Below are 24,353 nucleotides of genomic sequence, written 5' to 3' on the forward strand. Positions count from 1 at the left end.
TCTTCTGGACTGTGACTTATAGCGAAAGATGTTAAAAGAGAATTGTCCATATTTAACCGTAGTCCGGCTTTAGTCTCTCTGAAGATAGCAAACAATGTGATTTTTGTGAGACGGGCAGGACAGCCCCTGAGATCAGCACCTGTACGAGGGCAGGTTTTCCAGCCAAGAGATGAAATGAGGCAGAGGGGAGGAAACGTACCAGCGCCCTTGCACTTGGGTCTTTCACTTGCTTCTGCTGCCTTATGGGTTTGAAGGTTAAAAGCTGAAGAACTTGAATTTTTGAATCTAAGTGGTTTGTGGTTTTCAAGTTGGGTTGTTTTGGTTTTTTTTTCTGGAAGATGGAGATCCTCTGAATTTTCTGCAGGCTAGAGCACAAACGCTTGCATGGTTGTAGAGTTTGTAGAGTAGATATCACAGAAATAAACTTCTACCTCCATAACGAGATTTATTTTATCCTTTGCTTTAAAGGGAAACTTCTAAAGGGAGACTCCTGCTGATACTTGTTAAAAGCAATTTCTTTGCAAAATAACACGAGGGCAGGAACTGTAGACTTGGAGCCATCGCTACACTGGCTGCTTTGGGAAAAACACAGAGTACGGAAAGGGCTCCTTCCCCGCATCTCTGGGTTAACGTGGTGTTAGTAATCTGTTTGCACATGGGCAAATGCTCGTTTGGAGCAGGAGAGTACTTGTTGATCCCTTCCCTTTTGCTGAATAATGGCACTGAAGAAGGCATCAGAACACAGCTTTTCCCTTTCCCATCATCTCATAAAGGCGCATGAGAGCGCAGGGGGGAGGCAGTTGTTTCTTGCAGGTATTTGAATATTATTGAAAACGGAGCAAACTGTGCAGAGGTTTAAAAAAACCCAAACAAACAGGCTCCATGCAATGATGAGGGAAATAACATTGACAAAGCTTTGTGTATCAGGCTGCATTATAAATAAGAGCATGACAGATCCATCAAGTCTAAAAAGCACTGCGCGTCCCCTAAAAACTTTGGTGATTCAAGCAGGTATGTCGTTTCAAGCGTTTTCCTGGCGTGTTAACGGCCTGAACGGCGTTCTAGAAGAAAATTCTCGGCTGTGTGGCATTATCAAAGACGGAGACAGCTGGGTTACAAGAGTTGCGTTTGCAGCAGAGAAGCACTTCAAAGTCGAGGAGCGTTGCGGCGGCGGCAGCAGGAGATCAAAGGGTGACTTGCCTTTTCCAGCCCCTCAAGGCTGAAGAAAGGCCAATAGTCCCCGCTCTTTCCTCCCCGCTGTGCCCTGGGGAGCAGCCGGCGGGTGGGACACAAGCCCTGGGCCAGGGGCCGGGCCCGACCTGTGTCACAACGCCCTGCCCGCTGGGGATGTGCGGGAGGAGGTGTGGGGGCTGCTGAGTGTATGTGGGAGCGGTTTCCCGTGCGTGGGAGGCTGTGAGGAAGCTTCCCCCCCCCCCGGGGCTTATTACGTCAGGCTGCTGGGGAATGCCCCGTGCTTGGCCTGATGTGGATTTGGGGTGGGATTTTATTATTTTAGTACTGAAGTAATTCTATCCTTGAGGCAGTGCCCTTACTGTGCTCCCCACATTTATGATACTGCCCAGCCCTCCCTTCCCCCCGCCCCCTGCGTGCCTCAGTTTCCCCGTCGCAGTGCCCCCCCTTCCCCTGGTTACTGGCCCTTTAAGGCACCGCCGCTCTCCCCAAGGGGCGGGGCTTGCTGGCACAAGGAGGGCGGCCCCGCCCGCAGGGCGCGAGCTGAAGCCATTTCCGCCGGCGGGCCGGAAGTGCGGGGAGCGCCGTGGCCTGAGGTGGCTCCGGCGGCGGGGCCGTGACGAGAGGGCCGTGACGGAGAGCCGCGGCGGCAGCGGGGCGAGGTGAGGGACGGGACGGGGCTCCCTGCCGCGACCGCGCTGGCGCTTCCTGCCGCCTCCGCGGCGGAGGCCGGCTTCTGCTCGACTTTCCCTTTGTCTTCCCCTCCCTCACGCCGCCTCGGGGGAGGCGCTGCTGCGCCGGGCCGGGCCGGGGCTGCTTGGCGGGAAGGCAGCGGCGCGTTCCCCGGCTCGGGGGCGGCGGGGCTGAGCGGGGCCGCCGGGGAGGCGGCGTTTGGAGCAGCCGCGCGGGGAGCGGCCGGGGCTCTCGCGGGGGAGCTGTTGGTGGGTGCCCGGGTGGCTCCGAGGGGGGCGGGGACGCGACTGGCTGGGAGTGGCTGCGGCGGCTTGAACCGGGGAAAGGGAAACTGCCTTCGCTCTGCGTCTGGGCTCGGGCGTTCCTGTGAGCAGGTGCCGCCACTGCTCAGTGGGCAGCCGTTGGAGCACAGCGATTAGCAGAGCGTTGCAGGTAAAGGGTTCCGCTCGCAGCTGGGCTGCGTGTGTCCGCGTACGGCTGCTTAAGCGGTTTCCTTGCTTAACGCGCGTAGGTGTTTACGCCTTTTGTTAGGAAGGGCGCGGTAGGCGTTGTATTGCCCGCATCCGAATAGCAGAAGGGATTCAGTTGCAAATCGTACTTAAACGTATGTTAATCTAAATACCAAAGCAATTCCTAGTCTGTAACGTGTGAACTGAACCGATTTCTGATGATTACTGTTTTGCTCTAGATCTCTGAGGGACCGTCAAGACCCGCTCACCAGGGGATGGATTATTGACAGCAGCGCTGTGCTGCACTCGGGGCATGTATGGCTGAAGGTGTCAGCCCCCTTCCCCGGCTGCAGGGCGGCACCGTTCTCCTTCCCGCTATGTGACCTGTCACTCCTGCGCAGCAAGTAGCTTCCTTTTCCAAAGGTAAATACCACAATTGTTTGGGGGGTTTTCCCCGTATGTCTGTATGAGGGAATGTAAGGTTTTGTTTTATCTGGGTTTCCCTTTTGCATTCCTTGTTATGCTAAATAACAGAAGCAATTACTGTCATTCCTTTTATATAGTTAGCTCAAGTGTTGGTGCTTTTCCAGTATTCTGTTGAGTTTTTCAGACTAGCAGGATCTGAGATGACTCTATTGCTGCTTAGTGAAGAATTTTTTGTTTTTAGAGGAAGCAATCCGTGGTGAGAATTTTCTGATGCTTTCTAAGTATAACAATAACAAAGACAGGAAATTTCTCCATAAATATCCTTTGCTTTTGACAACAGGGATTTGTTGGCCTATAAATCTTAGCAGGAGATTAAGAAAAAAAAAACCTAATTAAACTTCGTACTCATTAGACCTAGATTCCACTGATACCAGTAAAACAATATAATGAACTTAGCACTGTAGTTCTGGAAAGTGTGCATTAAGTGTGGATGAAGGTTTTTTTGTACGTGAAGTGAATTTTCACATTTTGTAGTTTGCAAATGATGTAATTTGACTTTGTTTCGGTGCTTTACTTTTAATGTTTGTTATTCAGCAGACGTTCTTCTGTAATGTTCATTTAATGCTTTAATCTGTATTTCTTTGTTTAATTGCGTGTGCCTATATGATGTAAGAACAGCCGAGAACATATGTGTGTATGCTGCTAATAAGTTACATAAACCCTGAAACTCCTCACTCTTGAAAATTAGGTGCTGTTGGGGTTCCACTGCAATATTTTGCCACTTTCACTCTTTGGACGTCTGTTAATCCCTTCTTCTTTCCATCCAAAGAATGAGCACATGTCGATGGTGTACGCCTAGTGGTTCTGACACCACTGAGTTCCTGAAGAGCTATGCTTCTAAACGGTTGTCCCCGGAAGATCTTGAAGGATCCAGCGATGATCTCTGTTACTGCCTGGAATGTGTGGTTGAATACCACAAAGCAAGGGAAAAATTGCCAAGTTTGCATGAGGTAATTAAGAGATTTGGCTCCTGCCCGTTACTGAGTGGGAGGACTTGGAACTGAAGGAAAACTTCAGAAGAGGTTTCTGTGGTCCAGCCTTGGTGCAGGGGGGAGTTTTGTGCAGGGGTTGTGTTTTATTGCTTTTTTGGAATAAGGTATGTTGCTTTTTAACTTTCTGCTTTTTTTTTTTTATATTGAGTTGCAAAGAGCCGATCATAAAACAAGAGGACCCTCTTGTTTTGCATATATTCAAATTAGCGAGAACTAAAACAGTAGTGGGAAGTTGCTCACTAGACATTATAGCTTGAACTTTATTCATGCTGTGATGGTTTGACATCTGAAAAAGAACCACCTGACAAACTAACAGCTCTATTTCTTTAATGCATTTTCTTCTTTCCTCTGGCTTCTGTTCAGCTTTGGGCTTGTTCCTGTTGTTTGCTTTCATTTCTCATTCATAGTTTTCTACTGTGCTTGAATTTCAGAGATCTGATCTTGCAAGCCTGTGAGATTGTGCAATTAAAAACAATCAAAAAAGTTTTAAACCTCTTTATTATAAGCCTTTTATAATTCTCCCTCATTAGTATCCAATTTTGTATTTTGGAACGCTTTTTTCCCTTATGCGTATATGTATGTAAAACAAATATTTGTAGCTAATTGATCATAATACAGGTGTCTGAAAGGTTGACTAAAATTAGTCAGCTAGATTTCTGTGGAGGGCAATCCCATCTGAGTATAGATTGTAAATAAGTGGGGTGACCAGACTGCTGAAAGTTCCTTTCTGTGTCTATTGACTGTAAGGAATAACCTTGGTTTCTAATTGAGGTTTGGAGCCGTTACTTTACATGAGTAATGTTAAGTGAGGTGAATCCCTTACAACTCAGTCTGTTTGCATTGTTTACATTCACTCCCTTCCACTAAGACGTTGCAAAATATGTGAGGAGGCAAAATTTTAATATTGTTTTTCCCATTTTCCTAAATATGATTGTTTTCTATATCCTGCACTACTTTGTGCTGGTCAGTGGAACAAAGTTTTATGACTAACCTACAGCCTGAAATAATTACTGAAACTGTTTGTGACTATTTAACAGAATTATAAAAATCCTTCTGGTTTCAATGCCACTCTTTTTAAAATTATTTTATAATCTTAACTCTGAAATGAGAGTTTTGTGATTTGCCCAATCTGAATTCCATGTAAAAACTTGATTGTGTCACACTATGCTTGGAAAGAAACTTCAAAATTACATTGTAAGTTTTGAAAGTCCAGTTAAGGTTTTTATATGTGATAATAAATGTCCCTAATCACTTTCTTCAGAAAGTACTTTGATTAGTTGTTGTTCCCTGCTGAATAGGTCTTGTGGGAGTTGGAAACCTCCCGTCTTGTTGCCCACATTGAGAAATCCATGCGAGAAGAAGCTGGAGAAGATGATGAGTTGTTTATAGTGGATGAAAATGGAGAGACACAACTCACCGGTTATGTGGGCCCGGAATTTGAGAATAACCTGCGAGTGCCCCTTCTAGAAATTCTGAAATACCCATATCTGCTGCTGCACGAGAGAGTCAGTATGTATCTTATAGTATATGGTTGGAAGGGCGTGATATTGTTTCTATTGAAGGAGGTGAAAATAACAAATAGTTGAAGGGAAGTACCAGTGCGTGTGTATATGTGCATAATATTTATTTTGACACTAAAAAGGTGTGGGTTGGTGGTGGGTTTTTTTGTTTGGTGTTTTTTGAGGGTTTTTTGTTAGCATATCAATTAGTCTTTACTACAACTGTGTTTATCCTTTTAGGCGAGTTGTGTGTAGAAGTGCTCTGTAGAATGGAACAAAGTCACAAGTCCTTTTATGTCTTTGAGAAATACCCAGGAATTTATCTCTTTTTGGTACACCGGAATGAAGTGGTAGGTTACTTTATCTGTTTCACTAAAACTTAGTTTTAAATAGTGTCAGAACAGATTTTTAATGAAAAGAATATGAAAATGGTAGCATTCAGAATTTTTAGTAGTTGATTTTCTGTACTTTAACTGTGTGTGTGTATATATATATAAAAAAATGAGATTTCAGTAGGAATATAGTTACTCTTGCTGAAGGAGAGAAGACTCTTCTTTTGCAATAACTTCTAGAATCACTTTACCGTTTGCATTTAGTCAGCAAAAGCTATAGATGTTCAACCAAACTGTAAATTTATGGCTTATACTCCCAAATGGAAGTCTCAAGTGGGCCAGGGTTTGTAATTTAGTAATATTCAGAACCTTAAAAATTGAAAAAGTGAGAATAGTGTAGTTACTTGCAAGAAGAGATGCTCAGCAGTGTACTTCCTCTGAAATGCCCTTCAATTGTCACTGAATTTTGTCATTACAAGGAGGCAATACGGTGTTTTAGTGGATTTGTGTGTTCTGTGGTGGGACAACTCAAAACTCAGCAGTTTTGTTTTGGTGGTTTGTGTGGGTGGGGTTTTTTTTTTTGCCTGTCTCTAAATCCATATGGGATATTCTGATGTTGGACAGTCAAAGATCAACAGTTAATTTGAAAGTGTAAACAGGAGAGCTCCATTCTTTATGATATTTAGAAGTGTCAGCTGATCTTAGTATCATTCATGCTAGTGTACATAGCAGAGACTGCTCTCCAGTCTCTTAAGAAAGTAACAAAAAGAGAAATTTTGGAATACTGGAAGTGTCTAGATTGAAAGGGTTGAGAGGATTTGCAATTGAGGTTGTTACCGACACTTTTGGTTTGTTTTTTTTCTCTGGTCAAAAGGCTTTGAGAGATTACAAAAAGACCTGAGGTTCTCAGAGCAGTACAGATGTGTCTGAGTGCCTAGTTGTCTACATTGTTTTGAAGATGATGTATTATCCAGTGTCGTGGTTTTACCCCAGCCGGCAGCTAAGCACCACGCAGCCGCTCACTCGCTCCCCCCCTCATCGGGATGGAGGAGAGAATTGGAAAAGTTAAAGTGAGAAAACTCGTGGGTTGAGATAAAGACAGTTTAATAAGTAAAGCATAAGCTGCGCGCACAAGCAAAGCAAAGCAAGGAATTCATTCACCACTTCCCATGGGCAGGCAGGCGTTCAGCCATCTCCAGGAAAGCAGGGCTCCATCACGCGTAAAGGGCTGTTCCTTCAAGCTAATAAACACATCCTAGAAGTGAGACTGCTTTCAATAATAGGGAAGAGTACTGAGAAACAGTGATAATACAGAGAACTTGAGAACATATGCCCTGCTACAATTGGGAGAGCCTGTTGGAACAGTGAATCCTGGTTTCATGTACGAAGTTAATACTGAAGGGAGATTGAGTGCTTTCTTTGCGTGACCTTAGAAAAGTCCCTGTGTGGTGTGTTTATCTGTGTGAAGTAAATTTGGATGTGTAACTCTCAAAGGAGTATAGAATTCCACCTCAAGTGGGCTGTTTGTTTATATCAGGAGAGTGTGAGTTCATACCATCATTTTCCCACCTCACTTGATGGAGCTTTGGAGAGTCAGGTTACATTTGCTGTGGCTGATGGGCAGGTTGTGGCTGTACTGTTTCCAAGACTGACTGACTTAAACACCAATGCAGAGTACAAAATTTCAAGTTCTCCTAAGAAACAGTAAAAGACTTAATAGTACTGTACTTCACACTTGTTCAAACTCTGAAGTTTTCTCAGCAGGTCAGAGAATGATTCCACCAAGACAAGAAATGACGAGTGTCCTGTGCTGACAGTACAACTTAGTATCTGTTGTTGTAGTATACAGTTATCTAATTGGAAAATGTTGGTCAGTAATGTTTAAACACTATAAACACTAAACAAAATGCTACTCCTTTGTCACATGAATCCCAAGGAGTTTTATTTGTATATATTACCCTGAATTTTAACTTCTCCATTAATAACATCTCGTAGGTATAGTAAGCCTGTTTCTAAGGTTATTTTGGAAAAAGACTAACTCTTACTTGCAATTATGAGACCTTACTTTAGTAAAAATATTCTTTTGTCCCATTTGTAGTAGCAATTATTCCTAATCTTACAGCATTGTGCTTTTTTGCTCTTTTTATTAATATATAACTTTTTTTGTTTCAATCCTTAGATTCGTCGATGGGCCATCCTAACAGCAAGGAATTTAGGGAAAGTTGACAGGGACGATTACTATGACTTACAGGAAGTGCTGACTTGCTTGTTCAAAGTTATTGAGTTGGGGCTTTTTGAGAGTCCAGATATTTACAGCTCTTCAGTGTTTGAAAAGGGTAAACTCATCCTTCTGCCATCGCATTTATATGATACTGCCAACTACAAGAACTATTGGCTAGGTGAGTATTTATGATCAGGAATGAATTTGTAGGTGTAGTCTCTCTCATCTTGTTAAGTGCTTCTTTCAAGTCAATAGTCTTTCTACTGTTTCATAGGTGTAGTTTATTTTGGGGCATGTCAAATGGGAAAATTGAATGTTGCACAACTGCAGTAGAGAGGCAGTGTTTAATTAGTTCCATGTTGCTGCCGATCTCTTTGGTCAAGCGTTACACTGGTAATGGCATTTGGAAAATGATCCTTGATTTGGTGAAAATTAGAACACATTTTTGCAAATATATGGATAGGTTGCTTCTTTTTTCCCTTTTTTTTTTTTTTGTGTGTGTAGGGATTTGTATGTTGCTAACAGTGCTGGAAGAACAAGCTATGGACTCCTTGTTACTGGGCCCAGACAAACAAAATGATTTCATGCAGTCTATACTTCACGCCATGGAGAAGGAAGCAGCTGGTAACTGAGACCAAGACAGTTTATAGCCTATTTTTCATCTTTAACAAACTTCCTTGTTTAATTGAGTAAATTCTTAGTAGTAATGCCAAGGTGATTTTAACTGAGGCTTACTTATATTCTGGAAGATGGCCAATATTGCACAGTATTTGGGCAATACTGACAAATACTGAAAAATGACATTCAGACAAACCCTTTAGTGGAGAAGGGATGGCAGTGCTTTGCATAAGGCTGGCTTAGAGGTTTTGAGAGGACAAATCTATAATTTCTACCATATTGTTTTCATTTCACGTACAGGTCACATGGGAATGCACATTTCACTGTGGCATGAAGTTTGAACTTAGTCCTAAAATAAAGAAACGTCGTCTTCTGAATTGCCGCAACTTGCTCAAAATGTGACTCTTCCGTCCATCTGTTGGTGGAAACCCCTTTTGCAGCTGGGAATTCAGACTTTAGAATTTGGACTAGTAGCCCTTGGGCCATTCTTGGAGGCCACGAGCCATGGCATAGCCCGGGAATGGCACGTGAGCTCAAGAGCAGGGCTGCCTCTTAAATGACTACATCCTTGTAATTTTAGTATGTTTGTTGAGGATATGATATTATATTATATGAAGAAGGAAGAACACACTTGAAGGAAAACCAATTGCTTCTAGCTTAAAGTTGAAGTATAAATTGTCGTAGCCGTGCAAGTTGTACCCACTTCTTAGAACAGCACTCCAAAAATCAGTGTTGAAGAATCAGTTTCACAGAGCTGGGAAATGTTAGTGATAGTTGTCCAGGTTCCTGCTGATTTAAGACCACGCAAGGAGCAGTGTCTGTCTGTATAAATAAGAGAGGCTGACTTTTTTTTTTTCCCCATCCTTTTTCTGTGTTATAAACTATAGTTGCAACTTACTAGAATACTTATCTTTATATTAAATATTTAAGAAGAGATCAATGAAAACCAACTACTTTCAACTTCAGCTTAGTCTAAGAATGTACAGGACTCTGTACAGGATGCGCATTTCAACTCTCCCCAATATTACTGTTATGTTTCAGATGATTCTACTGACCCCTTCTGGCCAGCGCTGCATTGTTTCATGGTTATTTTGGATCAGCTCGGATCTAAAGTATGGGGTCAGCTTATTGATCCTGTCCAAGCCTTTCAAACCATTATCAACAGTGTGAGCTACAACAATGAAATAAAAAATATACGCAGTAGCTTTAAGAGGTCAGTTTTATTAAGAGACTAGAACAGTTTTATGATTTTAATACCAGGTAGTGTAGTAGCTTGGTCTTGGTTTTCTTGTCAGTGCTGCCGTAATTTGTTTTGGGGGAGGGAGATGGCAAGTAAAAAAAAAAAAAAAAAAATCAGATGTTGCCAACTTCAAGCAATGAAAAGGTGAAGTAGGTCCCCTAAAATCGTGAGGTTCTTTCAAAATCATACATGCTCACTTCTTTTTGACTACGATGATGTCTGTTACACTTTTCAGAATTTTTTCCTCAGTCAGGAAGGCTGATAAATGTTTAGTGTTTATTTCATGCTATAACCACCTTGCACTTAAGCTTAGTGAAGATTGCCATGTCTCAGACTCATGGTAAAATTATGGGAATTCCAGAATTTTCAGTGGATGACATAGTTTTAGATTTTATTGTATTTCCAGATGTCACCTGGTTTGAGTTTACTTTCATCTTGTGTTCAGTCTTAAATCTAATATTGAGAAATACTTACTTAATGGTACTGTATGGTCTTAAAAGTTTTGTTCCTTTCCTGAATGTATGACTTTCAGGGAAGGTAATAAAGTGAGAATCACAGAACTGGCCTTTAATAGCTTGGATAATGCAGTGAACTGCTGAAAGGAAATGTTTTAAAACACGTAACAAGCATCAGATACTCTCTTGAAAGGTCTTGTCTCCATATACTTATATCCTAAGATAAAATGGAGTTTTTATATCGCTTCTGAGTGCCAATATTGTCAGTGTTGAACAGAAAGTTAATTAAGTGCTTGTTCAGTGTGGAAGTGGTTAGTTAGTACGCTGCTTGGAAGTCTAGAAACAGCTTCTAAGGGAACAGAATTGTGTTATGTAAACTTGAACTTACCTTTTGGCAAAAAATAGGAACACCTCCTATTTTTGAAAACTGAAACTGTGTCTGATTTTAAAAAAAGTTCATGAAAAATAATACCTGGATAACCGTACCAGTTGTTTACTGTTTTCCTATGATATATTTTTAATCATCTTTGAGTGACCATGTCTTAAATGTTCAGCGTTTTTATACACACACAGTCTATAATGTTACAGATAGCTACAGATACATACACAAGGAATGTTACAGATAGCAGAGAGAAGCATATTAAAGGAGATTTCCTTCAGTTAAGTTATGTGTGTTGTGTTGCGTACAAAGTTTATGGGCATGTAGCTGTGATTGAGCTGCATTTATGCATTGAAAATTCAAAGAAAATGGAATTCTTCTGGGTGTTCTAGGCAGTGAAATCCATGACTTACTAGAAAGCTCTTTTTCCTGAGGTAATTGCTTCCCCTGCCTCTAACGAGCAGGATAGAGCAAGCTCTACAATTTCAAATATGATATCTCTTCATAGGTATGTTTTATCACTGACAAGTTCTAATAGTCACATGGTCAGTATCTGAAAAGTGAAATCTGTGTCTTGGCTGATTGGCTTTCTTAACTAAAGTTAGTTGTGTGGAGTCTATAATGATTTTTTTTTTTTTTTTTTTTTTAGGACAAAATCTGAACCGGAGTCAGACTATGATGATGACATGGTTACTTGCAGTCAGATTGTATATAATTACAACACAGAAAAGCCTCAAAAGGTATTAAAAAATATTTTATTTCCCTGCTCTTCAAACTCTGATCATTGAATGACACTGTCAGTTTAAACCATCTATAAAATACAGAGGGGAAGATACTCTGTTTCTACTAGTAATGTTGTAAAGAAAAAATACTAAATAATGTATGTCACTATTGTGTGCCATAATTAGCAGCCAGTCTGGTCACTTCTTGTTTACCTGGTACTTTCAGGCCGTAAAAATAAAGAAGAATGTATTTGTGAATTAGGCAGAGATGGCATTAAAGCCCAAGAATTCGTATCAAGATTGAAAGAACTATTGGTACCTCGATGAAAACGCTGAATTCAGTTTAAAACAAAAGTTGTTGATTGAGTTCTTGTATTTTACTTTTTGTTTCTCGGAATTCTAAACTAATATATTGAGTATGGAGTAATGAGGTATGCATTGATGGACTTTCAAATGTGAGACCATGCTCCCAAATGGCACTGGTTTTTTTGTTCTTATAAAGCAGAAGAAACATTTGTGAGTGTGTTCTCCTGATGTTGGTGTGTTGTGTTTATGAAATGTCTTTTAAAGGCTTTAAATGTATATTTGATTATGTCAGCATAACATCATCTTTGGAGGGTTTTGCAATGATTTTAAACAGAAGTACTACTTTACACTTACAGGTTACATTTTTAGGAAGTTAATTCCTTATATGTGTCATAGCTTGATCTTTATTTTTTGCATTTTTTGATTTAGATTTTGACTTATATTAGGATATAAGAAATGTGATCATTTAATCAACATGTATTTGAGAGAAAGTAAACTTTATGGCTAGAAAAAGACCTGGCAGATTGAACTGTGCAGATGTGCATAATGAAGATGACGGATGGTGAATTTATTTTTCAGGATACTGGATGGAAGACTGCCATTTGTCCAGACTACTGCCCCAACATGTATGAAGATATGCAAACACTGGCTAACGTGCTTCAGTCTGATATTGGCAAAGATATGCGTGTCCATGACAGCACATTTTTATGGTTCATCCCTTTTGTTCAGTCTCTTATGGATCTCAAGGACTTGGGTGTAGCATATATAGTAGAGGTCATTCACTACCTCTGCTCAGAAATCAAAGATATTCTCAATGAAAGAATCCTGCAGTGTGACAAAATCTCTGAATTTTTTCTCCTGATCTTGGTATCCATTATTGAACTACACAGAAATAAAAAGTGCCTGCATTTGCTGTGGATTAGCTCCCAAGAATGGGTGGAAGCGGTGGTGAGATGTGCGAAGCTTCCAGCTATAGCATTTACACGGTGCACTGAAAAAGCATCTGGACACTCTGTGAGAGGTTCATCGGCAGTATCTTTACAAGCTTCTAACTCTGTGCAGCATGCCTGTGTGCAGTTGATACGCAGCCTTCTTAGAGAAGGCTATCAAATTGGGCAGTACGCTCTTTGCAAGCAATACCTAGACAAACTCAATCTTCTTCTGCGAGGAAATCTGTCTTTAGGTTGGCAGCTGAACATCCAGGAAACACAGGAATTACAAATGTGTTTAAAGCAAGTTGTTAGAAGTATAAAGGACAGAGCATTGAATACCCCTGTGCCTACAGGAAACAATGCAAACTCTGCAACTTTTCCTACCGTTTCTATAAAGCAAGAGAAGAGTGCCCATGGTGATGAATGCAAGATGAGTGTATGTGGCAGAGATGACCCATGTCCACCATTAGCTGTCACATTGCAGGAAGGTGGAGATGAAGATTGTCAAGGGAACCTTTTACCTAGAAGAAAGAGTGCCTGGGAAGAGGAATGTAGAGATGTATCTAAAAGTTCAACAACTTGGACATCCGCAGAAGGCCTCTCGATGAATATTAAAAAGGAATTTAATGACTTGCCAACTCAGGAATATGTCTGCCCACAGAACTCCTTGGCAACAAAAGCATGTAGGAAAGTTCAGGAAAATAGGAACAATGATCTTGTGGCAGGGAAACGCGATACGGATAATCAGTGTTTTAATCCAAATGCCCAGCATTCCGATTTCAGAAGAGGTGGAGAGTTGGAAAACAAATGTGAAGCAGGATCCAGAACACCAATGTGTCTGGCTGCTCAAACTCGTATTGGTTCTCCAGAACGTGTTTACAGCTCGGATGCAGAGGAAAGCAATGTGTCTCCCAGTTCCTCTTCAAAGTTTAAAGTAGATGTGCATAGACTCACAAGTTTGAAAAACAAGATACAGAAAACTGAATGGCACTTAAAAGTATCTCAGCTAGCAAAGCCACGTGACTTGAAAAACTGCAGTTTAGCAACAAGTGCTTCAAAAGCAGAGGTAGAGCAACCTAACTTTTGCACTGGCTCTCTGTGTACAAGCAAAGATTGTCATAAACATCAGGGAGTGAATATGGTGTGTGAAAGTGAAATCTCTGTTGATACTCCATCTTCAAGGCGTTTTGAAAGTACTCAGGAGAAAAGCGTCAACAGTGCTTTTCAATCCAGACTGATCCCCACTAAACAGGTATCAAAAGAAACACCATTAGATTGCTCTAGCTCCTCTAAAAATGAACCTGATATGCGGGAAAACGAAGATGACAGTGTTTTGCTTTCAGGGATTAGTGACACCTTACTGAAGAAAGTATCCACTGAAGAAAAGTCAGATTCCTTGTTGAAAGACACTGACATGCAAAGTTCAGACCGGGAACAGCCTAATTTAAATGACTTGGTTAAATATGACTGTAAAGGTCAAATTTCAAAGACTTTTTGTAGGGATAAAACTTCAGCAAATGGTTGCGTTCCATCTAGCTCTGAAAATAAGAGGGATATATCCAGCCCTGCTTCTCAGATCAGGCCACTGTCAATGAAGTGTGAATCAAGTGACAGATTGTTCGAATTTTCAAAATATTTCAAGAGAGAAAACAATTCAGTGAGGAAAAAAGAGGAGGATTTTGTGAAGGTGGTTTCTGAAGATAATACTTTAACAGACTCCCAGGTTGATAGAGAACTCAGTAAATTATCTTTAGCTGCGTATGCCAAAAGTGTCAATTTTTCCTTTGATTCCAGCCAAGACAGCTCAGTACATCATAATGTATGTGATATTAAAAGGAAAGTGAAAGGTGCTGTAAGATCTTCCGATGATGGCCAGAGTACCAAGTCTCCCTGCGATGCAGATTGCCTTGACAATGAAGTCATTGTAATTTCAGACTCTTCTGATGAAGAAAAAGGTGTGGCTGACAAGGAAACAAAAAAACAGAATGAAAATGTGTGTCCTGAAAAGCAGCCTTCAACTCCTGGTAGTGATACCAAAACAGACTCAAAGACACCAAGCTGTACTTTGCCACTGGAAGACTGTGAGTCTCAGTACTTTGAATTTGAAACAGAAGAAGAAGTCTTTTCGGTTTGGCAAGATACTCAAGCATGTAATATGGAGGCAACTCAAGAGTATAAACAAGATCATGTTTCAACATCGGTTGGTAGTAGTAATTCAGATGGCTTACTGAATGATCACACAAATGAGTGGGGTTATGATGTGGATTACATAAGTGATGATGCCATGGAAGAAGAAGCAAACTTGATAGAAAAGCAGATAGAAAATACTTCTCATCAGAAAGCAGCTGATAATACAAAAGAAGTAACTAATTCAACATTGCAAGAATCGATTAGTAAAGAAAATGCAGAAGATCAACTGGAGAATTTTGTAGACAAAGGTGCCGTTACTGAAGACTTCACCCTGGACTCAAAATTGACTGAACCCAGAGCATCTACATCTAACATCTCATTAGCTTCAAAGTTGGCCCTTAAGAAAAATAGTGCGAGCCCACGGAAGAATATAGCAAAATCTAAGGTAGCAAGAACTATTCAAAGAAGTCCTAAAAAACCTCCTGTTCTTAAAACAGCACAAAATAAAAAACTACTTCAGAGTACGTTAAAAAATTCTCAACCTGGCAGGTCAATGCCTGCTGTGGTTCCTCCGAGGAAGGTTCGGCAGTGTCCTGCACCAGCATCAACCGTAGAAAAACTTGGTTTGAAGAAGGCACCTCGCAAAGCATTTGAATTATCCCAGCGCTCTTTAGACAGTCTAGCTCAATTGCGCAGCCATGGTAAAGCTGCAGGGAGAGTTGGAGTTGCACAGAAACAGAAGATTAAATTAATTGCTCCTCAGAGTTTGTCTATAAAACATAATAAGAAAATGCTAGCCTGCCAAGACCTTCAGTTTTTAAGGCAGACAAGGCCCAAAAAAAGTGTCAGAGTGAAAAATCTTGCAGGAAGTTCTGAGAGTAGAAACAAAAAAGTTAGCAAAGTGGATGCAAAATCTATGAAACAAAAGCCTAAAAGTTTTGTACTGACATCTGTTGAAGGATCTGTTGAAAACCAAAGAGGGGAAAAAAGGGAGGAGGCTGTTTGTCCCTTTGCCAGTGAGAGAAAATTTGAAAGCCACTCTGTGGAGGAGCCACCATGTCTCTCTAAAATGCCTAGTTCTTCAGACTTGAGCAGAAAATCAGAGGATAACAGTGCGATGGTTCCTCCTGTACCTATGGATTCAAGTCTCTCTTCTGCTGCACTTGTTGGAGATGATAAAGATAAACCTTCAGGAAAAGGTCGCATTGTCCAGCCTGAGTGTGAGAAGACAACTTCAAAAGAAAGTGGGTCTAAACCAAATGAAAACAGTGAAGATGATGATGATCTATTTTTAACTCAGTTAGATCCTGTGGATATGGAATTATGTTCTGAGGAGGAAACTGTTCAAGATGCTACTGTAGCTAGTAAAAAAACAGAGGAAATGGATACTGCTGAAAGCCTTCAGCAGAATGAATCCTTGACTATTGTGAAATGTAAGTACAAAGAATGTATGGAAAAAGTGGAAAAACCAGGAGAGTACTGCAGTAAGCATTCAGCCACCAGCTCAGAGGAGGATCACTTGTTTGCCAAACCTTCTCTTCTGCCACCTAAAACAAGAAAGCCTTCCACTACCAAAATTTTCAGCTCGGCAAGTTCTTCACGGAATGCAGCCTTCAGCAAGGATCTCGAAGATGGTACAAAGCTGCCGCCAGCTTCAAAAAGCAAAGTGAATGCAGCGAAACCGGTGCTGGTCAGGCCACCAAATGCAAAGGCTGTACCAGTAGGAAATCAAATATGCAAGTCTCCAAGCTTCAGTAATGTACCTCAACCCTGTATTTCCAATAACGTTCTCCAGTCATGCAACAGACAGAATGACAACGCTTCAAATATTCCCAGAAGGCCTGCCCGAGAAGTGTATTATTCTTCATTTCTTGGCGCTCAGCAGCGTGATCATAGTATTTTTGTTAATGAAGTCCTAAAGTGGACTTACGAAATGTTTTCAAGCTCCAGCCAATTTGGACCTCCAAGTAATCTCCTGCAGTCTGTAGTAGCCTCTGTTCCTGTCCAATTTCAGGGATACAATGACTATTTTAATACATTTTTCCCCCTGATGATGCTAAATGCCTTTGAAACAGTAAGTAGCTATCTGCCTCTTGGTTGGTTTTCGTCAACTGTAGTAAATTTTACCAAGAGATTAAAAACGTTTATGTCCTCTATTTACTTTCTGAAAATGTTCAGATACAGACCTGAATACAGGAATGATTTGGGGGAAATAATCTGGACAGTTATGCTTAAAATTGGGGACTGCCACTTTTATTCACCTCAGTGAAGCTTGTTTTTTGGGTGTACATCCACAATAGCATGCAAAAGGAGGGAAAAAGGAGGTGGTTGCTCTGTCTTTATAGCATATAAAGCTTAAACCAGAAGCCTTTTAAGAAACTGAGGCCTTTCAACGACAGTGTCTGTAAAACATTACATTCTTATTCTTTTTATGTTGAGGACTTAACGTGAGAGGTAGGTTAATCTGAGAAGTATTTCTTTCCAAACAGCTTAACTTTAATAGTTTATAGTTTAGTAGTGAGAAAATGAAGTGTTCCTTCATTTAAAGTCTGTATGCTTTCGAGTTAAGTCATTGCATCGCTTCTCCCGTAGAAGTAAGGTAGAAAATGAAGTCAGTACCAGGATAATACTGGCATTTTAAGGTGAAAATGCAATCAGGGAGAATCCACATTTGTTTTGAAGAGTTTTGTAAGGAAGTACATTAAATGGCGAGTGGGTGGGGAGGAAGCACTTTCATTTGCTCTGTGTGTGTGTGTGTGTGGTTTTATGTAATGTGTATGCGTATATTAAAAAAAGAAACGGGTAAAACTCTTTGATGTCTTGTAGTTGACGATCTATTAGCTTTCTTTTATTTCAACTTAGTGTGTTTGCCCTTTGAGTCATAAGCTCTTCTTCTGATACACTAAACCCTTCAAAGTATTTTTATTTAGCTTTTACTTTCCAACATGTAGCTGGCACAAGAGTGGATAGAAAACCAGAGAGTAAGAGAGAAGAGTTACTACTTCCACTTACAGAACTTCTCTGCTGACTTGAATACAGCAGATTTTACAGGTACGAGGTTTTGGGTTTTATATAAAACCTAATTTTCACACAGACAATGCCTTATAATGAGCTAGCACTTAGAGGTAGAAATTTTTATTTGCTTTAAATACAGAAAGAATCTTGAATTGGCCGTTTTGCAGAATGTATGTAACGGAAGTACCTATTTTACAGGGAATTTGTGCCTTAAGTGTTCAGTACAAAAAGTTACTTGGTTGCTGTTTGAATACTTTCCATCTCAGTCATTTGGGATATTATTTCAGCTTCTCTTGGTAAATAAAATAGTCCTTGACATGCTCTATTTTTATATCGTGCTATGTTCAGGCTTAAGAATGCAGGATGGAGTTAGAACTCTTCATAGTATTTTGCTGTAGCTTTTAATAGCTTTAGAAGTTAACAGATGGGTATTACTGAAGTATACGTAGTATGTTAATTGTAGTACTTCTATAGTCAGAAAGTAATTGTAACCATTTTCCTTTTAATGTTCTAATTTTAAAATGTATTTTGGGTAGCTCATTTTCGAGAAAGCGATTTGGCAAGGCAGCTTCATCCAAAGGAGGATGACTTACTATTTTTGGTGGTCCAAAAGAAAAAAGACACCTTTAGGGAAGAAAGCGAGATGGAGAACCATACAGTGAATCATGTTGGTCTTGTGACACGATTTTCTCGTGCATCTGGGTGTTTAACTAGTAAGTAAATGGGGTTGAAATAAAAGCGGGATTCTTCTTGGTACTGTAAAATGCTTCTTCATAGCTGACTGTTGATAGTTGTAATGTATCACCTCAGAGGAAATGGGAATGTTTTTCCATTATTGCATGTCTATTCCATGCTAGAAGCTTTGTAAAAAGCCAGGAACTGAAACTGCAGACCTGCTTTCCATGCATTTTTCTAGGGACTTCCTTCAATACAGATGTTAATACTTTGTGTAAGAACAGAAACTAGCGATGAGTAAGTGCTCTGCATACATCTAGGAGTGTGTTGCAGTAAGGTATGAAGTGTCATGAACTTCAGTGATCTCACTGACTAAAATTTTTACTGTCTTCTGGAACTGAACTTGTGAATTACCAATTATCAAGATTAATGTTGCCTGATTAAAACAGTGATCTGAGTTGTTTTACAGAGGACTGGTGTGGGTTTTTTATTTTTTATTTTGTTTTATTTTGGGTTTTTGCAAGTTGTTGGCTTCCTAATAGAAGGCAGCGCCGGGTTCGGGTGAATACTTTGAGTGACCTGTTTGAATATCTTTCAGTTAATAATTTGGATATTCTTTGAATTAACAACTTGTGGGTGGCTTTTTTTTTCCTCTTCCTTCCCCTCCCCCAATAGGACAAAAGGAACAGCATACAGTCTGCCATCTTTCTGTGAAAACTCGAGGCAATTTGTCATTCTTCTTAAATAAGCAAGTGAAGTGCGTGGTGGTTGGCTCCCTGGTGACGACACACCGAACATTCAAAGGTCTATTACTATTGAGCAGGAGTCCCCTGGCTAAACCCATTATAAATCCAAGTTACAATGACTTCTGTCCAAGAGATCTGCCCGTCGTTCCAGAAGGCGCTGTAAGTCCGGCAGCTAGAAGTGATATGGATGGCAAAGTGGGCATTTGGATTTTATGAGTTTTGCAGAACTGGTTTTGCATGCTGTTTGTGCAAACAGACAAGTTACAAAAGTATGCAGTCACTCTGCTTTTCATAGTTGGTTGATTGGGTGGATAGGGTGAGTCTGAATTTGTGCAGGTGCTTTTGCTGTATTGACATAGACACGAGTAGTGCACTTGAAGCAGCTTTCAGTTTCTTTTCCTGTTCAGGAAATAAGTGTGTCTGTTCAGGAAATAAGGCATAGTATAGAAAAGGTAATGCAAAATAAAGGTGTGTAGAGTAAATGAAAGTTTCGTTACAGCTTTCAAGTCAGGGTTGGGTATGCATCTAGAGCAAACCTAGAATCGAAAGCTTCCATGCCCTTCAAGTTTTTAAGTCATAGCTAGAGGGGTGGGAGACACTCTTGAAAATACCTAAAATGAGCATGGGAGGTTTGATTAACATGAAGTAATTCATTATTTTTTCCCCTGTCTGTTCCTTCAGGCATCGGATATGGATGAATACAATGAAGATCAAAAGAGAGCCATTGAGACAGCTTATGCCATGGTAAAGCAACATCCAGGGCTTCCCAAGATCTGCCTCATCCACGGACCACCTGGAACAGGGAAATCAAAAACTATTGTTGGATTTCTGTTTCGTGTTTTGAGACAAGTAAGTGAACGTGATGTGATCATCATGTGCTGGTGTTTGATTTCCCGATGGTAGTCAATGATTGTTCAAATTAACTACCAATACTAGAATTCCATTTACTGGGGGTCTAATTCATTAAGCTGACTTAATTGTCTGTACTGTATAGGGTGTAAAAGTGGAAATAATACCTTTTGGGCATCTTGGAAAACACTTATTTTACTGAACTTTAAAATCAAGAAAACATGCACTATCAGTAGTATAAACACTTGTTACATAAAAACCCCTCATTTGGCCTGTCCCATTTAATGGTTTTCATATTAGCATCCAGTAGATTCAAGTACATCATTGTTGAAGGGGATTTATGCAAATAGTATTAATAGGTTTGACTTCTTACTCAATGTAAGACATACCTTAGGAGATATTTGGGTGCAGTAGTCACCAGACTCTGCATGCTGATTAAGATGAGCATACAGTCTGGCTTTTAAATCACAGTTGAAAACGTCTAAAGAGGCTGTTTTGGTTTATTGTTAATTAATCTGCAGAACACTAGGAATGAGAAAGCAACTCAAAAAACAAATTCCAAGATCAAGCCAAACCGTTTTCTAGTTTGTGCACCATCAAATGCTGCTGTTGATGAACTCATGAAAAAGATCATCGTTGCATTTAAGGAAAAATGCCAAAACAGACAGGAGCCTTTGGGTATGGTTTATTTTAAAATTCTATTCGTATGTTAAATAGACAAAACCTGAAGGAGAAACTGGAACAGTTGATTACATATAATACTTATATGCTACTCTAAGCAGCTCTTGTCTATTGCAGAACACAATTGGTACATCCTCATACTGTTATTAATTTTAATGTGCTTTTCTACAAGGTGTATTATATTTTTTAAAATAAATTGCACTTTGTCTTTATATAGACACTGACCCTTTCCTTATAGTGTTAGTTTCAGTTCACCAGGTTTTAAGTAATCCTTAAAAATTTGAATATAAGAACTATTACCTTGCTTTTGAATAAAATTAGATTTCACTGATCATGCTAAACAAACTGATGAAAATTTTGTGACTAATACAAAGTAGATGAATTCTGAACAAGGCATCTGGTATGTAGTGGGGAAAAAAAAATCTGCATTGTTACCAAATGTTGATTTGCTATTGACTTACCAGCTGGACTGGTGGTACTCAGTAGTTTTCTAACTTAGGAATTCTGTAAGTCTTAGCTAAAGAAGCCTGAGAATATGAGGTATTTCTGTTAATTCAAAATAACATTCCTAACTGGTGGCCACCACTAAAACATAGGCAACATCTTTTTTTTTCAGAGTTTGAAATTACTGAATTATTTTGTAGCTGCGTTCGGATAAGTACAAACAAATTGTTGCAAACCCTTGAAAAGCAGAAAAGGAAAAGCCTTGTTTGATATCCATGATGTTTAAATTTATTTTTTTCCCCCTCATACCAAAGTGCAGAGATGATTGGACCAATCTAAAAGTATTTTGATTCTGATTTTGTAAACAGGAAATTGTGGTGATATCAAATTAGTGCGACTTGGTGCTGAAAAAGCAATCAACAGTGAAGTGCGGGGATTTAGCCTGGATAAGCAAGTTGAACATAGAATGAGTAAGTAACATGCAAATTGGACTTCAGTCTTCTGTAAGACCTTGATGATGTTTTACGCTTGGGACTATGTGTTCTTTAAGAAGGAAGAGCTGGTAAAAGATTTTTCTGCAACAGCGCTTCATAAGTGTTGTTTTTCTCAATCTTAGTGTGAAAGTGTCAGCTTACATATGGCCTAAAGTCTAAGCAAAACCAAAGAAATAAGCAAGACTTCTTGTTTTTTTTTTTTTTTTAAAGGAACTACATTAAATGCATGTTAAAGCCATCATTTATAAGCAATGTGGCTATGCAGCATTTGAGAGCTACAGTTGGAACCAAGTCTCATTATCTTTTACAAGATAAAACCTCAATAGAAAAAGGGAAAATGCAACAAAATTGAGTTTTTCCATTTATTTTTAATAACTTAAGATGCATGACTGAGAGCAAGTGTTATTGTAATGGGTTTTTTTATTACTCCTGTATGTCTTCCTTTGTTTTATTACAGAACGGAAGCCAGCTGACGGTGACCAGGATATTCAGAAGAAAAAAGCAGCTCTGGATCAACAGCTGGACATGCTGTCTCGTCAGCGGGCCATGCACAGATGTGAGAAGAGGGAGGTAGAAAGATGATAGTATTTTTAATCCTGTTTGTGTCTTTTGTTTGTATTCATAACTGCATGCAAAAAGAACTCTTCCTCTTAATGCCATCTCTAAGCACTAACTGTCTCTTCACTTGCTTTTTCAACTAATGGAAACGTTAGTGCCATGAAAGAGAACGAGGAACTTTTACATCAGAAATTTTTTTGTGTCTGTTTATACTGGTATTTTCAGCAGGTCAGTCATGCTGCTTCTTGCTCTGGTGTTCAGTTGTCTTCATTTAGGTTTATCACCAGTGTAGCTGTATTTATAAAACTTAATGATTTACCTTGTGTACTTAAAAGCTCTGTTTAACTGGTGGTAGTAAGATACCTTGCAATCGGAGATTTTGGGATATGTGTTGCACTTGAAGTTTTCCATGGTGTGGTGTGTGGTTTGTTTATTTTTTTTAACTAAAAACTTGGCATTTGTGCTCAAATTACAGATTTCTGATGGTAAACTGCTTTGTCAGTTGCACAGAAATGTAAAGTGTAGTATTGTGTATGGGAAGCCTAAATACGTTGACTATTTTCTAAGAAACTGATCAGCTTTTTCGGGCATGTTTGGTATTAAAAGACAGACTGAACAAGTCCAAATGTTTAGAAAATGAATGAGGGCATGGGAGGAAAAAAGGTGTATGGGAAATGTGTTGTAATTCCTGATATTTCTGTGGTTTCTCTTCTGTCTCATCTGCCCGCATCCAGAGTCAATTGTTAGATGATGAAATCGGCAGACTTTCAAAGGAGAGACAGCAGCTTGCTTCTCAACTAAAGGAGGTAGGAATTTATCTTTAGGGCAGCTCTTTAATAAACCTCGGCTAATCTATTTATATACTTGGTATCCTTTAATTGTGGTGGAGATTTGGTTTTGATGTTGCTGAGAGTATTTATAAAGTAGTAGGTAAATAGATAAAGATCACAAGCAGAGTAAGTTATGGACAGCCTGGTGTGAAAGCTAGGTGTACTCTGGCTGCATATTGGGGAAAAAAAAAACCCCGAACACTCCTTACAGTTAATTTTAAACAAAATGTATGTTTAGCAAAACAGGTAATAGAATCCTCACTCTCCAGGATGTATCTTCATCACCACTTTCACACCCCTTACAGTCCTACTGGGACTGAGATACTTTTAAATGTTTCTAAGTAAAGCAGCAGCTGGAAGATTTTTTTCCTGTGTGTGGAAACGGATAGGTTTGAAAGTGGAAATAAGCACTGACAGCAAAATGAGTAATTAAGGCTGACTAGCACGAACCATGAGCTGAATGAAGGTTCATCTTTAACAATATATGCAGACTTTTAATGGTCATGGAGGCTTGGAGTCACAAATGTGATGGCAAGCTATACTTTGCTCGCAGTTACTGTGTCTGGATTGCATAGCTGTAGAGATAAAGTAGTTCTTTCCAGTTTGCCACCTCAAAGGTGGTGTAATTTAAAGTGAGAGTAACACTTCAGTCAAGCCAACTTGTGACTTTCATTTGTAATAATGGAGATAGTTTCGTTGGGATGATGCATTATGCCTGATCTGTTTGGCAGTTAGAATTGTCCAGGCAGTTAGAAATTGCTCTAAGGTGATTCAAGAAAACTAAAAGGGAAGAGGAAACATGGTGTCCTGTTGTACTTGAAGGTTCGGGGGCACTCTCAGAAAGTACAGGTGGATATCATCTTGGAGTCTGACATCATCTGCTGCACACTGAGCACGAGTGGAGGAAGTCTGCTGGAATCCGCTTTTTGGCGGCAAGGACTTGATCCTTTCAGCTGTGTCATCGTGGATGAGGTCAGTAAAGCTGTTTAGAACTACAGCATGTTCCTCCTCTAAAGGTCTGCGTTGCTCTCTGCTTAAGCTATGTGTGATTGTTTGGCTGCTGGTGTAATGTATTGTGGATTGACTGCCCCATCGCCACCTTTTAACTGATAACCAGCCTGTCCTGCCGTGTGGAGCTGTAAGAAGAAAGAATAACTTTTAATTGCTGCTTTTTCTGACTTATTTGGTGCTTTAATGGCAGACAGCTTTTACTTAAAAATCATGGCTAAAGCGTGGTTCTTGCTGTAGAGGTTTCCAGATGGTTGGGTTATATTTGTATGTGTTCGGAGAGAGCTCTGTGTATTTAATTATAAAAGAAGAATCTCTTTGGAGTTTTTTTCTTAGGGAGAAAAGTATTTTTTTCTTTCTTTTGTGTTTTTTTTGGTGAGTTGTTTTTTGTTTGTTTGATTGTTTTGA

General features: G+C 39.8%; 1 protein-coding gene across 3 annotated transcripts in view; it reads left to right on the forward strand.

Annotated features, from left to right (window-relative positions):
• Positions 1-1,756: 1,756 nt before the first annotated feature.
• The window catches only part of SETX (senataxin), a 30,877-nt gene continuing 8,280 nt past the window's right edge, over positions 1,757-24,353 (forward strand). For 2 of the 3 annotated variants that reach the window (XR_008580004.1, XM_054848531.1), the window contains exons 1-19: positions 1,757-1,853; positions 2,573-2,756; positions 3,589-3,769; positions 5,110-5,320; positions 5,551-5,660; positions 7,822-8,041; positions 8,368-8,487; positions 9,523-9,694; positions 11,205-11,295; positions 12,163-16,719; positions 17,597-17,696; positions 18,197-18,373; positions 19,011-19,240; positions 19,763-19,930; positions 20,452-20,608; positions 21,424-21,525; positions 22,007-22,119; positions 22,842-22,913; positions 23,760-23,909. Coding sequence is in view for 2 of the 3 variants with exons in the window: in XM_054848531.1 (XP_054704506.1) it covers positions 3,590-3,769; positions 5,110-5,320; positions 5,551-5,660; positions 7,822-8,041; positions 8,368-8,487; positions 9,523-9,694; positions 11,205-11,295; positions 12,163-16,719; positions 17,597-17,696; positions 18,197-18,373; positions 19,011-19,240; positions 19,763-19,930; positions 20,452-20,608; positions 21,424-21,525; positions 22,007-22,119; positions 22,842-22,913; positions 23,760-23,909 (6,930 nt within the window). In the remaining variant the exon portion in view is untranslated. Of the gene's footprint in view, positions 1,854-2,572; positions 2,757-3,588; positions 3,770-5,109; positions 5,321-5,550; positions 5,661-7,821; positions 8,042-8,364; positions 8,488-9,522; positions 9,695-11,204; positions 11,296-12,162; positions 16,720-17,596; positions 17,697-18,196; positions 18,374-19,010; positions 19,241-19,762; positions 19,931-20,451; positions 20,609-21,423; positions 21,526-22,006; positions 22,120-22,841; positions 22,914-23,759; positions 23,910-24,353 lie in introns of those variants that run through there. The other variant, XM_054848533.1, reaches the window with a different exon arrangement.

Source organism: Grus americana, chromosome 20, assembly GCF_028858705.1.
Source record: "Grus americana isolate bGruAme1 chromosome 20, bGruAme1.mat, whole genome shotgun sequence".
Taxonomy (NCBI): Eukaryota; Metazoa; Chordata; class Aves; order Gruiformes; family Gruidae; genus Grus; species Grus americana.